The 15,235-nt window shown below is 37.0% G+C and overlaps 1 protein-coding gene across 2 annotated transcripts in view; it reads right to left on the minus strand.

The window, feature by feature from the left end:
* DERA (deoxyribose-phosphate aldolase) overlaps positions 1–15,235 on the minus strand; it is a 117,419-nt gene that overhangs the window by 36,686 nt on the left and 65,498 nt on the right. Inside the window, exon 6 of one of the 2 annotated variants that reach the window (XM_077870929.1) lies at positions 8,337–8,465. The exons of the other annotated variant lie outside the window; for it this stretch is intronic. Within the exon in view, the coding sequence (XP_077727055.1) occupies positions 8,337–8,465 (129 nt within the window). The remainder of the gene's footprint in view (positions 1–8,336; positions 8,466–15,235) is intronic. 2 annotated transcript variants of the gene reach the window in all.

Below are 15,235 nucleotides of genomic sequence, written 5' to 3' on the forward strand. Positions count from 1 at the left end.
ACATTCTGGCATTATTCTTAATGTGTGCGTTTGCGGGGCTGAAATCCCTTAGCAGTAGATGGACCTGCTTTAGACTTCTCTTTTCTATAAGCATGTTTCCCTTTCTATCTTACTTCCTATCACCTTGTTTTTGGATTGTTTGATGAAAAAATATGGCTCTCGTTTTTCTTTCCTGATTATATTCCTTTTGAATTGCTTACTCTTACCTCACCCCCTCCTTTATTTGTATTTCTCTCACCACACTGCCAGCAATGTGAAAGTCAGATCCATTTTCCTTGACCAAAAAGCCAAGGCAGAAGTTTTTCTGTAGCCCTCCAGCTGCCTCAGAATCTTCTCAAAACTTTTATATGTCATACCACTGCTTGTGTCATTCAAACAATGCCCCCAATACATAATCTCCTTGTCAACACTATAAATTATCTATCTTTTTGTTCAATTAAAATAAAATTTTGCTCTCCAGATAACACGTCCAAATTCTACAAGGTCGTGGTACATCTGGAAGGTTGAATCTAGGTCTTCAGTGTTTACTTTGCCTGTTTTTACTTTTCCTTATCTCTTTCTTTCTCATTCATCTGTCTGTCCATTTGTTCATTCATTCATTTCAAAATATTTTCTTAGGCTGTCTTAGATGCCAGGCATAGTAGCAATCACAGAGAAATACAAATAAGTTAGAGATAGTCCTTGGCTCAGGATGGTTCATAGTTTTGCAAAAGACTCAACAGGTAAAACAATGGATGATGATACGGTATGACAAATGCTACCAGTATTCACAACTGTCCTAGGAGCACAACGGTATGAACAATAATTAATTCTGCCTCTAGAGGATCATGGAGAGGTTTGGCAAAGTATGAATATTTTATTTAAATCTATAAAAACAGCTAAGAGGAGAAGAGAAAGCTGTAATAGACAAAGGAAATGATGTAACAAAGACAGAAGTATGTGGAATGTTTCCAAATATCAATAATGACCATATAGAATTGCAGCAAAAAATCCTTTTTAACTGATGTTCCCATTTTGCCATAGAAAAGTACCTACCTCATAGAGTTACTGTGAAGGTTAAATGTAAACATACATAAAGTCCTTAAAATAGTGTCTGTCACAGAGTAAGAGTTCAAGAAATGCTGCTATTACTATTGTACTGTAGATTGTATTACATATATTTCATCTCTTTGAAATATTTTCTTTCCTTTTTTTCCTCCTAGTTCCTGGCTTCATTCTGGATCATTGTGGCTGCTGAGTAAGTGATCTCCAGTTAAATATTTTATTCCAATACACATCTAAGGAGATAAGGTGGCTTATAGTTTCCAGAGTAAAGGAATTAGGAGGTATGACAAATAACCACAGCTGAGAAGTATAGGATAAACAATTTAATTGGGCCACATCTAATAGTGATTCTAAACTAATCAAATTCTTTTGAAAATTTTCTTTTTTAAGACAGAGCCAAAAGTTGGCAAAACAAGTTCCTATCTAAGATTCGCTGAACAATCCTACTAACATATTAATAAGCTTTGAGATCATCACAGAATGGAATCCTGCTCAATATATTCTATCTCCTGCAGCTACACCAGATGGTTCTGAAAAGTGATAGTCTGAATAATGCCTTATAATAGTCTAGGAAAAAAAGATTCAATTATGTTTCCTTCCCAACTGAGGTAGGATGGCGTAGGAAGGTATGCTGATATTTTTTAATAACTTGCAAAGTACTTTCTATATAATGCAGCCATACACATTACTTCACTTGAAATAATAATCAGATTAATTTATTTACTTAAAGTCACAAACTGTGCAAGAAAGAACAAGAATCCAGGTCTTCTAACTCCATGACCTATGGCTCCTTCCCTTAAAACATCTGAAAGACCTAAACCAAAGTAAACCAAGAGTAAGCTAGCAATCTAGTTGACCAAACATGGGAACATCTAGGTTAGCTTTTTATTTACAATGAAGCCTGATACCAGACCAATACAGTTACATGTCTCTAGCTTACTATCCAGAGAATTGGTCTGCAATAATCTAAATAGCTATCAATGTAACAAGATAACTATTATTAATGTGAATGATAAAAACATCTTTCCTTTTGAGATTTTTATGCTAAATTAAAGAGAAAACAAAAGCCATGAAGATAAAACAGAATAAATGTACCAGATTTACCCTCCTGCTACAGCCATACCACTGAAACAAAATATAAAAGGCAACTATTTTCAGGCCCTGGAAAACTGGCAGCTCAAGATACAGATGCCGAGATAATCCAGTTACATAAATTAGTAGGGAAGGACTTTTAATCAACTGTTATAAATATGTTCAAAGACTTATAAAAAATATGATCTCAATGAGTGAAAAAATGTTGAACATCAGCAGAGAAATGAATCTCTAAAAAAAATGAAATGGAAATTCTAAAACGAAAAATGTACGTACAATAGCATAAATTTCACTACATGGGCATAAGAGCAAATTTGAGTGGAAAATAAGGGTCAATGAACTTGATGATCCATGTAAATTAACCAATCAGAAGAACAGAGGAAGGAAAAAAAGATTAAAATTAAAATGGGGGATCCCTGGGTGGCTCAGCGGTTTATCGCCTGCCTTTGGCCCAGGGTGCGATCCTGGAGTCCCGGGATCGAGTCCCACGTCGGGCTCCCAGCATGGAGCCTGCTTCTCCCTCCTCCTGTGTCTCTGCCTCTCTCTTTCTCTCTATGTCTATCATAAATAAATAAATCTTAAAAAATAAATAAATAAATAAATAAATAAATAAATAAATAAATAAATAAAATTAAATTAAATTAAAATGAACAGGGGGCGCCTTGGTAGAATAGTTGGTTGAGCATTAGACTCTTGGTTTCATCTCCAGTTGTGAGATCGAGATCCGCATCAGGATCCATGCTCAGGGAAGAGTCTGCTGGAGATTCCCCTCCCACTCATGCTCTCTCCTCTCCCTAAAATAAATAAATCTTTAAAAAACTAAAAATAAAAAAATAAGCAGAACTTCAGTAACCTGTGAGACACTATCTAGCACTCCCATACTTAAAGTCCTAGAAGGGAAAAGGGGGGTCGAAAATATATTTGAAAAAATAACTTTGGACATTTTAGTCCAAAACTGGGTGGAAAACATCAACCTACAAATCCAAGAAGTTTAGGAAACTAAAAGCAGGATAAATACAAAGAAAATCATATTTAGGCACATCATGGTCAAATTAGTTAAAAAAACAAGGATAAAGAGATAATACTAATTGACCACAGCCAGAGTAAGAGGAAACCTTACTTACAAGGAAACAAGAAAAAGTGGAATTCCAAGAAATGGAATGGCATGTTTAATGTATTGAAATAAAAATAAAACGATAATCTGGAACACCATATTCAGCAAACAATCCTGGAAACATGAATGCAAAATGAACACATTTTCAGATGGACAAAATCTAAGAGAATTAGTCACCAGCAGTCTTACAAGTAAGAATAAAGAAGGAAACGACAAATGTGTGAGAAAATATAAAAGACTAGTTTTGCTTAGTTTTCTTTTAATGTCCTTAAAGGACAAATGACTGTTAAAACAAAAATCACATCCTATTTAAGGAGGAGTTTATAAATAGATGGAAGAACACCACTAAAATAAGTCAAAGGACTAAAGAGGGTGTAAACACACAACTGTTGTTAAGGTTTTTACATTCATAACACATGAACTGTAAAGTAGAATAATATTAAATCTATGTAAAATGTGGTAAGTTAAAGATGCATATTGTGGGACGCCTGGGTGGCTCAGTGGTTGAACTTCTGCCTTCAGCTCAGGGCGTGATCCCAGAGACCCAGGATCAAGTTCCGCATCAGGCTCCCCACAGGGAGCCTACTTCTCCCTCTGTCTAGGTCTCTGCTTCTCTGCGTCTCTCATGAATAAATAAATAAATAAATAATATATATTTTTTAAAAGATGCATATTGTAATTGCTAGAGCAACTGCTTGAAAAGTACAAAAAGGCTGTAGATAAAAAGCAAATAGAGAAAAAATAAAATGAAGTGTTATCAAATATTTAATGAACCCAAAAGATAGCAGGAGAAAAGAAAAAATGGATCAGAATAAATAGGAAACTAATTTTAAAATGACAGATTTAAGTTCTATCATATCAAATATTGTGTAAAATGAAAATGAACAAAACATTCTAATTAAAAAGTACAGATTCTCACAATGGAAGAAAAAAAGACTGCCTACAAGAGATAGCTTTATATATATAACAGAAGATGGGTTATATATTTCATACATGCATATATTTTTTTCATAAAATAAAAGGATGAGAAAAAGATATACCATGTAAATGGTAAGAAACACACAAGAAATCTGGTCGGGTTAGATTAATACCAGACAAAGCAGACATTCAGACAGGACTAATACAGGAAATAAAAAGGGACATGTCATAATAAAAGCATTAATTCAACAGGTAAACAAACATAACAATCCTAAAAGTGTATATACTTAATAACAAAACTCCAAAATACATTTCAAAAAAACTGACAAAACTAAAGCAATAAGTGGACAAATCTACATTCATATTTGGAGACTTTATCACCCTTGTCTCTTGGTAATATACAGAACAGGTAGACCAAAACAAAATAAAACAAAACCAGATCTGAAAAATGTGATCACCAACTTGACCTACTTGATATTTATAGAACACTGATACTAGTATCTGCAAATACATGATATTCTTTTCAAGTGCACCGGATGCATACTTAAAATATACCATAAAATGGGCTACAAAGCTCTTTAATTTCAAAAGACAAAAAATTCTTACTCTTCCCTGAGCATAACAGAATTTTAAATTACAAGTCAATAACAATAAGATATCCAGAGAAGCACAGAATACTTGGGAATTAAACATTCTGTTGATCTATCTCTGTTAATATTTGCTTTATGTATTTAGGTGCTCCAATATAAATGTTTATTATAAATAACACTCTAATAATATCCTAAATATCAAGAGATATCACAAGGGAAATTAGCAGTATTTTTAACTCAATGAGGATGAAAAAACAACAAAGCAAAAAATTAGTTCTCTGAAAAGATTAATAAAATTGGCAGAACTCTAGCAATATTCTTTTCTACCAAGAAGAAAGACAGAAACTAACAAACAACAGGAAAGAAAACAAAAATGACAACATCAAAAGTAAAAAAGGAGGTATAACTACAGACCCTATAGACACTGGAATATCATAAATTTTACAGCAATAAATTTGGCAACTCAGTATATTTGTACAATGGAATACCTAAGCAGACTCCTACACACAGAACAACATGGATAGATCTCACTGCTATTATCTTCCGGGTGGAGGGAGAACAGGCACAGAAGAGTACATACTGTATAACTCTATGATGTTCTAAAACTGGCAAAGCCAATCTATGCAGATAAAATCAGAGCACTAATGGCAGCTGGGGCAGAAGGTAAAAAGTGTGGAACTGAAAGCAGAGGCACCAAAAATATTTCTGGGATGATGGAAAATATATATTGTAGAAAGTCATCATACTGTACACTTAACACCCCAATGTATACAAATTTACCTCAATGAAGTTCATTTTTAAGGAAAAAATATATCAATAAAAAATGCCAAGGTAGAACTGTAATATATATAAATGTAAATTCAGTCCAGAATTCTTAAAAATTCTTCAAAACATACTTCATTTCTATTATATACCTTCTTAAGAGAATATGAACCATAAACTATGGGCCAGGAAGTATGCTGAATGCTTTCACTTATTATATCTTGCAAAGATGGTTATGTGTCTTACTTAACTCATTATAAGGTCAAGCACAGTACCTGAGGAGACAGCTGTGTTACAGCGAAAGTAATAACCCTGGAGCCAGAAGACCTATGTTCAAATAATGACTATATGTGATCTATTAGCTTTGTGACCTTAGACAAGTCACTTTTAAGTTTCTTCATCAACGACTGAGTTGATGTGAAGATTAAGGAATATCATTTTAAAGTATCTGGTAACGCACACACAAATATAAGTTTTCTTACCCATAGGAAGTGTTCAACAGACACTGATTAAATGAAGAAATGAAAGAGATAAGCAACCACTTGGACAGAGATACATGCAGACAGGAAGAGACAGGGGACAGCATGTTCCTACTCATGTTTGGTTTGGTTTTGGTTTTTTTCTTGTGGAGGGTAGAATAGGGGCTTCCTGGCATGACGACTTAATACCTTGTTCCTATCATGAGCAGTAGGTACAGTGAGTAGGATAGGCTGGAGGTTGGCTGACCTCCCAGAATGAATATACTTTCCTTATGACCTGGACCACAGCATTCTGGGCTAACAATCCCTTGTCCTGGCAAGGAGCATGAAAAGGGAGTTTTTTACCTGCCTACCTAGGACTCCAAGGGGCTTTACCCAGGCTCATAAGAGCTGCAGCGAGTCTTCTATTATTGCAGACTTTTGAAATGCCAACGTAACCGATAACCCACTGTTTACCATCTTCCATTATTCCTCATCCTTAGGTTTTCAGAGGTTGTGCTCTAAATGAAACAACCAGAGCAGAGATCATCTGGATACAGTGGCAATGAGTAGAGCAATAGCTTCATGAATGCCCAGCAGGTTGATTTTCTGTAGAGTTCCAGGGAACAATGACAATCTGACAGTACTCAAAAAGTATATGAGTATAAAAATCTAGAGGGTGACTACAACAGAGGTTCATAGTGAAGACCTGAGAAGTCATGTATCTTCACCCAGATACGGAGCCACTGGTAGGGCATCTAGAAATGTAATACTAATTCACGCTAAATGTGTTATGTCACCTGACAGAGGGTTCAACAAAATGCCCTGGGGGCATGCAGACGAGATACTGAACGAAATGGTGAGGGAGGAAGCAGTATTGGGGAAATACTCTTGAAAAAGGGGACGCCTGTGCTGAATCCAAAGCTATGAAGGAATTACTTGGGCAAAAGGCATTCCAGGCAATGGCCACAGCATGTATGATGACTTGAAAGGGTTGGATGGTGCCATCTGTGGAGAACTATAAGGAATTTCATACAGCTGGAGCATATGGTGTGAAGGAACAATGAGACTGTAAAGGCAAAGGCAGGGTCTTAAGAAGGACCTTTAAAGTCAGGCTGAAGGAATTTACATTTTACCTTGACAATGAAGGAATCCACTAAAGGATTTTTTTTCTTTGACTGGGCAGGCCAGGTGCCCCTTGTGGTGACCCTGGCTCTCTGAAAGTGATGTGAGAGTGGAGGGCAGGGGAGGTAGAGAGTGCAGCTTCTGGTGAAGGCCTTGTGTGTGTGTGTGTGTACGTGTGTGTTGTTTCTTATTAATGCAAGTGAATTTTATTTCCCTCACATCTCGCTGAAGAGAAGGCTGCTCCTTCCATCACCTCTCTCCTCATGTGCTCTCCACCTTCACATTTTTCTTATGTATTAAAAGAATCATTCAGTGGCAAGATTACATAAAGCACACTGGATTCAGAGGTGCCCTGCTGGCAAATACTAGCTCAAGTGTACAGGTGCACAAGTATTTTCCTTTGTCTCCAACTGGGTCCAGGGACAGCGTAAGCCACCAAAGGATTTTAAGCAAGCACTACCAAAATCAAATTAGCATTTTTAAGAGACTATTCTGGCAACAGTGTGGGAAACAGATTGGATGGGAACAAAAGCAGAGACGGGGCAAGTAGTGAGGAGACTGATGTGATCCATGCTGGGTATGGCCGGAGATGGCAGCACGCAGGATGGAGAGATGTGTTAGATACAGTGAAGAGGTAGACTTCTCAATACTCATTCACTAGTTCACGTGAAGGTGAGGAAAAGAAGGAACCAAGCTTGACTCCCAGGTTTCAAGCTTAGATGTATGAACGGACAGGCAGGCCTGCTGTTCAAGGAGATGAAGAAGTCAACCTGCATTTGAAAGTATAAAAAGCAATGATATTGCACTCCATTTTAAAAGAAAAATTAACACAAACAAAAGCACAGGCTGCCTTAGACGGTATAGTTACACATCTCTGAGAAAAATCAAACACTTAAATTCACAGAGAGGAATAAGTCAGAGTTAAAGAAATTCCTGTCTAACATATGTTGATGAATGAATAATCAAAGAATAACAAGAAGGCAATTCACTAACAAGAGAGCCATCTACTGCCTTACAAGGATAGTGCAGCAATGAAATGCCACAAAAAACGTGAGAGAAAGCCAAGTTTGTGACCACTTCACACTGTACATGTATTCACAGAATATCTGAGTCCTCCTACAAAAATGTCCAAGTGGTTAGCATTTTTTAGCTAATAGCCAAATATTTTAGCTTGCTTGTTTCTCCTAAAAACATCAATTCAATTTATATAATCATTTGAATTAGAACACTTACCTGCCATCATTGCTATCATACTGGCTTTATAGACATTAGTAAGAGATGCAAGTTCTCCTGTTGCTAAGATGGTTTTGAGATGAGCCTCCCCACAGGCCTTGCGAAACTGACGAATCTCATCATACAGGGCTGGGGGAGGAAATAATTGAAGCAGTTACAAAGCAGGCAAGTGATAACATAACTTGGCAGCCATGTGCAGCTGGTAGAACCCATCTCGGATTTAGGAAACATAAAACATTTGTCACTTTCTAAAAATCACCCCAATTTAATATCGCCTAGAGCATTCTGTTGCCGTTCACATCCTGTTACAAGAAATGCTTAGTTTGTTACCAGGAAACTTTCTAAGCCCCTGCCCAAGGTCCAGAGCCACACAGCTTTTAAAATATCATTATAATGACATGCAAATCACAAATAATTTCTACCTCTCCCATATGTTGGTTACTTACGAGAAAAAACACATTTATCTACCATATATGGGGGTGTGCCACTTTGCAAACTAAATAAAAAAAATCCTCAGGTCCTTATTAATACTTCCATTCACACATAATAAGTTCCCTTGTTAGAATATAAAGCAGGCCTTTCCTGAGAGCTCTGTTAATGACAATAAAGATGTAACAGCCTTCCCCATTATCTGTTTAAATATCTGACTAAAAAGCATTGGCCTAGCCAGGTATGCTGGATGTATATGCACAAAGCCAATTGTAGAGAGATTCATAGGTGCAGTCTTGAATCTATTCACCCCTGAACATGGTACCAAATCTGGCTTTTGATGGATCCACTAAGCACCCTGAAAACAGCTTAATTAAAAATACACATACATCCTCAAAACCCCCAAAAAACCTATACTCAACAACAAAAAAAGAATCAAGGGGGGGAACAGTTCATATTCAAACAAAATCAACAGAATTTTAGTAAACAAAATCAGCTTAAGGAGTATGAAAAAAATTTTTAAAGATTTTATTTATTTATTCATAGAGACAGAGAGAGAGAGAGAGAGGCAGAGACACAGGCAGAGGGAGAAGCAGGCATCATACAGAGAGCCTCATGTGGGACTTGATCCAGGGTCTCCAGGATCACGCCCCGGGCTGCAGGCGGCGCTAAACCGCTGCGCCACTGAGGCTGCCCCAATGAGTATGAAATTTTTGAAAAATTACTTAACAGAGCCTTCTGTCATGACACCAGTAGATTTGGCTTTTACTCTGCATCAGGTTCACTGCACTTGTTCGCTGAACTTGGGTTATTACCACACACTGTTGCATAGTATCAGGACTTTTTTGTTCCTCTGTATAGGTGTATATTTTAGGATATACACCTATTCAGAATACATAAGCACATGGTCTAAACTGAGCAGGAAAGAAACATTTATAATATGGGATAGGGTTAGGGTAAGCAGTTTTGAATGCAGACACGAGACTTCCTTATCAATTCATGGGTTTACTAAAGTCCATGTAAAAGACTAAAAATTAGTCACAAGTCAGCAAACTCAGTCAAAACCATGAAAATTCTATCAAGATGAAGAAGACCTGGCATCTCAATCCCAGAAAACCTGAACTCAACTTGAAGCTCAAAGGGAAAACTGAACCCAAATAAAAGCAAATATTCTATTACAGGATGCTTGGTAAATTTTAGTGTTTGTCACTGTCAAGAGACGGCATCTACAGAAGGTTTTTCAAGAAAGGACTGCATATTTTCACAAATCCCTAATAATCAGTGGCTTGGAGCATTAGAGATGATCTAAGATGCCACACTGCCTACCTCACCCTGGGCCATCCTACCCAAATCGTGAGAAGTCATCTCACCTACACATCCGATATGACATGTGTGAGAGTGGTATAGGCAGGAAAGACTATGTGGCAATAACAATTTATATTCTTTATATTCTTTTAGCTCAAGGAACGAATCTTGGATGGAATAACACTTGTCTAGTTACTCAATCTAAAAACAGAAAGTTGTTCTCTAAGAACTAGTGACAAGGAAATCTCTTGATCTGAAAATTCAAGAATACTAACCCAGAGTTAACTTGTGACTTAATGATTTTTCTTCCACAGTACAGCATAGCCATAAAAAGCAGGCTTGAGAGTCAGACAAATGTGGATTTAAAACCCATCCATCCCTTCCTGCATGACCTTGGGCAAGTTATTCTCTCTCAGTCTCAGTCCCATCCTTGAAGTGTCAATAATAATACTTATTTTATAGGGTTATTATGAGGATTAAAAGGGAAGATACAAAGTACTCTATACATTGTCTGGCTCATTGTAAACACTCAGAAAGTTTAACCATCATTCTTAAGCTCAGAATTCTAGTAAAATGAGTTTCAATTAAGGTTGTGTGATAAAAGCCAAATCTGATTCATGGCCTGACCCAACTCCTTGTACTGCACCAAAATCTTGTTATACGGATTAGTGCTTACAATCAGTGAGTCATCAGATAAGGCTTGAAAATGTTTTATTACAACATTTGTTAAGGTGAAGTTTGATCTGTACAACAAAATTCTTAAAACAGTGATCCCAATCATACTTATGAACAAAACTATCAACCTTTTTCTATTACCTTTTGATATCCAGTCAATTTCACCTTCAGTTAAAATTAATCAGAAAAAAAGATGTATTTTATGACTCAATTATCAGCCACCTGGAAGTGATGCTCTGTAATCCATGATCCAGAGTGTAACTGGACTTAAACAAATACATAACCAGTGTCTTCTCATTCTCTAACTGCCAACTCCTCAAATCATTTTACTAAACGATTTCACCACAGAACAGGGTCAATTTTGCTGAGCAAGTATCTTAATCCTTAGAGTTCAACACTGGGAAGTTGTCCGTCATTTTTTTCTGTTACTATTTTGCCCAGAATATACCAGAACAATTCAATAAAAAGCATACTGAACCTGTCCTTTGTATAATGTGACTGGGCTCTATCAGGCAAATGTTTCGGCTTCTGGATCTTACTAAGCGATGCAAAGATGACAATGCAGTCAGGACGTTCATTAGTATGACTACAGCAGCATCACCAATGGCAGCAGATCCAAGAGTCCCATGACCCAGTGGCCACTGGCCATAGTACCTATGCTGGCCTTGGTGGCAGCACCAGAAGTAGCCTGATAACCACCCTTCCCATGTCACATCTGGCTATATTCTCTGCTCCCCAGTCTTTCATGGTCCTGCTTATTTCTCAAGCCTGGTTCTCCTGGCTTCTTACTGACTCAGGAAGCTACTCTATGTCCTCCCAATAGATGCCTTTTCAGCTTAACTTAATCTGAATTGGTTTCATTAATTTTCAATTCATAATTTTAGTATAACAAGCATTTGCAAGGCTGGTATAGTGTAGGACAAGAGCATGGGTGCATATGAACGACCTGGGTTCATATGCTAGTTCCAAAACTAATCTGCTGTTTGATTTGGGCAATTAACTCTTAAACTTTGTCTCAGTTTCCTCTTCAATAAAATGGGGATTATAGAGGTATGCACACCTCATAGAGTTCTTTCAAGCATTAAGTAGGCTAATATGTGTAAAGTGCTAAGGATAGTATCTGGTACATCGGTTAATGCTCAAAGAATGTCAGATTATTTTCCTGTTGCTGGTGGTGCTGTTATTGTTACTGCTGAGTGCTTATTAGGTTCTGACCTAGAGGGACTTAACAAAGCAGGGGAGACTGTGACCTATGTTTCTAAGAAAACATAAACACAACCTCTTTGGGGCCTAGAAAGCAGGTTGGGGGAATAATGTTTACTACATCACAAACTTTTTTTAACTTGGAGCCCATGTTCCCAGACTCCTGGGATAAGAGTTTTGCTACTTGCTAGTTATGTAAATTTACAGGAATCATTCCATTTTCCAACCCTGATCAGTTAGGGGAGCCTAAGTTTGCTCATATATTTTTGTGAAGATTGGATAAAATAATACATTTGGCCAGAATAGAACAAAGCAGTTAATAGGCATTTACTCAGTCAATACTAGATTTCCAAACTTTTCCTTATATAGTACCAGGAATGCAAAAGTAACTTTGAAAAATTAAATGGAGCAAGCACTGTCTTAATATTTATAAAAACAAAATTAGAATTTACAAATTTAACCTGTTAGAAAAATAGACCACTTCACTCCAACACAAACCATGGAAGCCACAGAAAAGCACCAGTAGTGTCCAGGTAGTTTTAACCACCTTGGCATTACAGTGATTGATGACATATGTAAATCCAAGTGACTTGATGGCTGAAATGTAACCCAGTCAATCTCAAATCATAATTTCCTTTCACTATAGATGAAGGAAATAATGGAAAAACTAATGGGTGGATTTTCCTCCTCATCAGCAGGAAAGGACAGCAGCGGCATGTGGGTTTATATAATTGCTACTGGAATATACATGTGGAGGAAATTATAGTGGAATTAATATGTTCAATAGACCCTCTTCCCAAAAAACTCTTCATGAGGAGCAGCTACTGAAAACAATGAGAAACTCCCTAAGTTGTAAAGCATCTTCCTTCTAGAATGCTCAGTGTTTTCTACGTATCAGTTAAACATCCCTGTGGGGTAGCTGACAGTTACCTCCACATTTTATATGTGAAAAGTGAAATGCAGAGAGATGAATGACTTGCCAAAAATCTCCTCACAATTTTTTGTCTCTATTGCACCAAACACATACATGTGGGCAGATACACACATGCTGTCGTTAAAATACATTCTCAAGGAAATAAACTGAAGAACGTCATGTAATAGAGTAATCAAAACCTAGGACCTAAACGGATGTCAACTCCCATTTAGTTCAAATTACAAACATTACAGATGAGCATTATAATCCTAGGACCTGATTTTCATTCTTGGAGGGAAAACAAAGTTGAGGAAATTGAAAAGTTCCAGAATAATTCAGAAGCATAAAATAATTTTATGATTCAATATGCTAAAAAAAACTATTAATTGCTCTATCAGCCTTCTGGATGGAATCAGAACAGCACACTATGTTATAGTGAAGTTCACTTGTCTGAATCAGGACTTCTCTGCACTTGCTTACCCACTAATTGGCTGTTGTCATTTGGGAAAGTTACTGAACCTCTCCAAACATCATTTTTCTACTCAAGATCTGACAGAAGATCTTTACTTTTGGGGCTCAAAGACATCTCAAATCCCGGGAATAAATGTAAATGTAATTATTTAAATAATTATGAAGGTAACCTATTAACTGTTTTTCTCTTGGCTCCATCTTTAATAATAAGCAGTTATAAAAATGAAGATACACTTTGACTTGCTCTAAAATGTTATATTGTTAGAATTAAGACCAAACAGCTTCTTGTTATTGGTTTAGAAAGACATTTTGGAACTCTATACTTTGTAGTAGCTCTCAGCCAGAGAGAGGTAAGGGAACAGAGGTACTTTCATTTGCACACTGCCATGAAGGTGGATGTAAGCTTGGAACTGGCATGTCACTGGGGTCTTGGGAAATTCTGGGCTCACATGCTGCCAGATCAGGGTCAGGGGTGGTTATCCTCATCAGTGAGGGCTGGGAGTTCTGGAGGACGTGGTGAACTCAACCAGCCTGACTGTGCAGTACTGAGCCAGGGAGATAGCCTGTGTGGTCAAGAAACTGTTACATACAAGACAACTGATCAAATAAAGAAATATACTGAGGACGATGGGAACAAGATTTCTCATGACAAGAAAGAGGGGCATAAATATAGAAAGGGAAAGGGGAAGAATAACCACATGATGTTGGCTTATGAGGAAGTCATCGATGTGAACTTACGGTTTCTACTATGGATGATAGATAGACAAATAGATATAAATGCATGTGTGTTTATACATGTTCATCGTGTATATGTGAGCATTCACGTGTTTCCTAGATCTGTCCACTGAAAGGGCTTAGAAACAATAGCCTTGCAGCAATGAGCCCATCTAGCACCCAGATCTTGGTTTCTAAATACCAGTCTTCAATGAAAAGAAGCAGAGCTCTTGGAAAAATGGCTGATTCCAGGGCTTGGGCAGAGAAAGTTAAAGATAAGCCTGAAATATTTTTGATAAGAATTCAAGGAAGTTCTCAAAGAATAATACGAACATATCAGAAGGACAGAAGAAGGGATCCCTGGGTGGCGCAGCGGTTTGGCGCCGGCCTTTGGCCCAGGGCGCGATCCTGGAGACCCGGGATCGAATCCCACGTCGGGCTCCCGGTGCATGGAGCCTGCTTCTCCCTCTGCCTGTGTCTCTGCCTCTCTCTCTCTCTCTGTGTTACTATCATAAAAAAAAAAAACAACAACTATAATTCATAAAAGAAAAAGGACAGAAGAGCCATCTGAAGCAGCTCCCACTAGCCAAATCTGAGAAAATCTGAGTATTAAGATAAATAATGACAGTAATGGATTATAACTAGTTAAATAAAATAGAATTCCATGAGTTCTTACAAACAGAAAGGAAGAAAATGGGAGAGGAGAAGGTGACACTAGTAAGTATAGAAGAAATGCTGGAATTAGAAAATTGCCACTTGACAACAGAGTAATAACTGAAGAATTATGAATGAATGCTAAAACTACTGAATAAACGTTAGATGAGGGATAGGATATTAACAAAGTCTAAAAATATTTCCATTCATATTCTGTATTAATTAATTATTAAAACACAAAATATTTATTAATTTTACAATGGAGAAACTTGCCAAAAAGCATCTTTGCCATTTAAAAATTAACATAATGGGACAAACCAATATCTTATGATTCCTGAAATAATGCACTGAGAAGAAATGAGCGAAACATCTGTGGTATTTCTCCCCAAAACATATAACTTGAATCTAATCATGAGAAAACATCAAACAAACCCAAAAGAAGCATATTTTACAAAATGACAGGCACCTATTCTTTTAACTCAAGGAAAGACTGAAGACTGTTCTAGATTGAAGAAGTCTAAAGAGGCATATAACA

The sequence above is a fragment of the Canis aureus genome, chromosome 25 (assembly GCF_053574225.1).
Source record: "Canis aureus isolate CA01 chromosome 25, VMU_Caureus_v.1.0, whole genome shotgun sequence".
NCBI classification, from domain to species: Eukaryota; Metazoa; Chordata; class Mammalia; order Carnivora; family Canidae; genus Canis; species Canis aureus.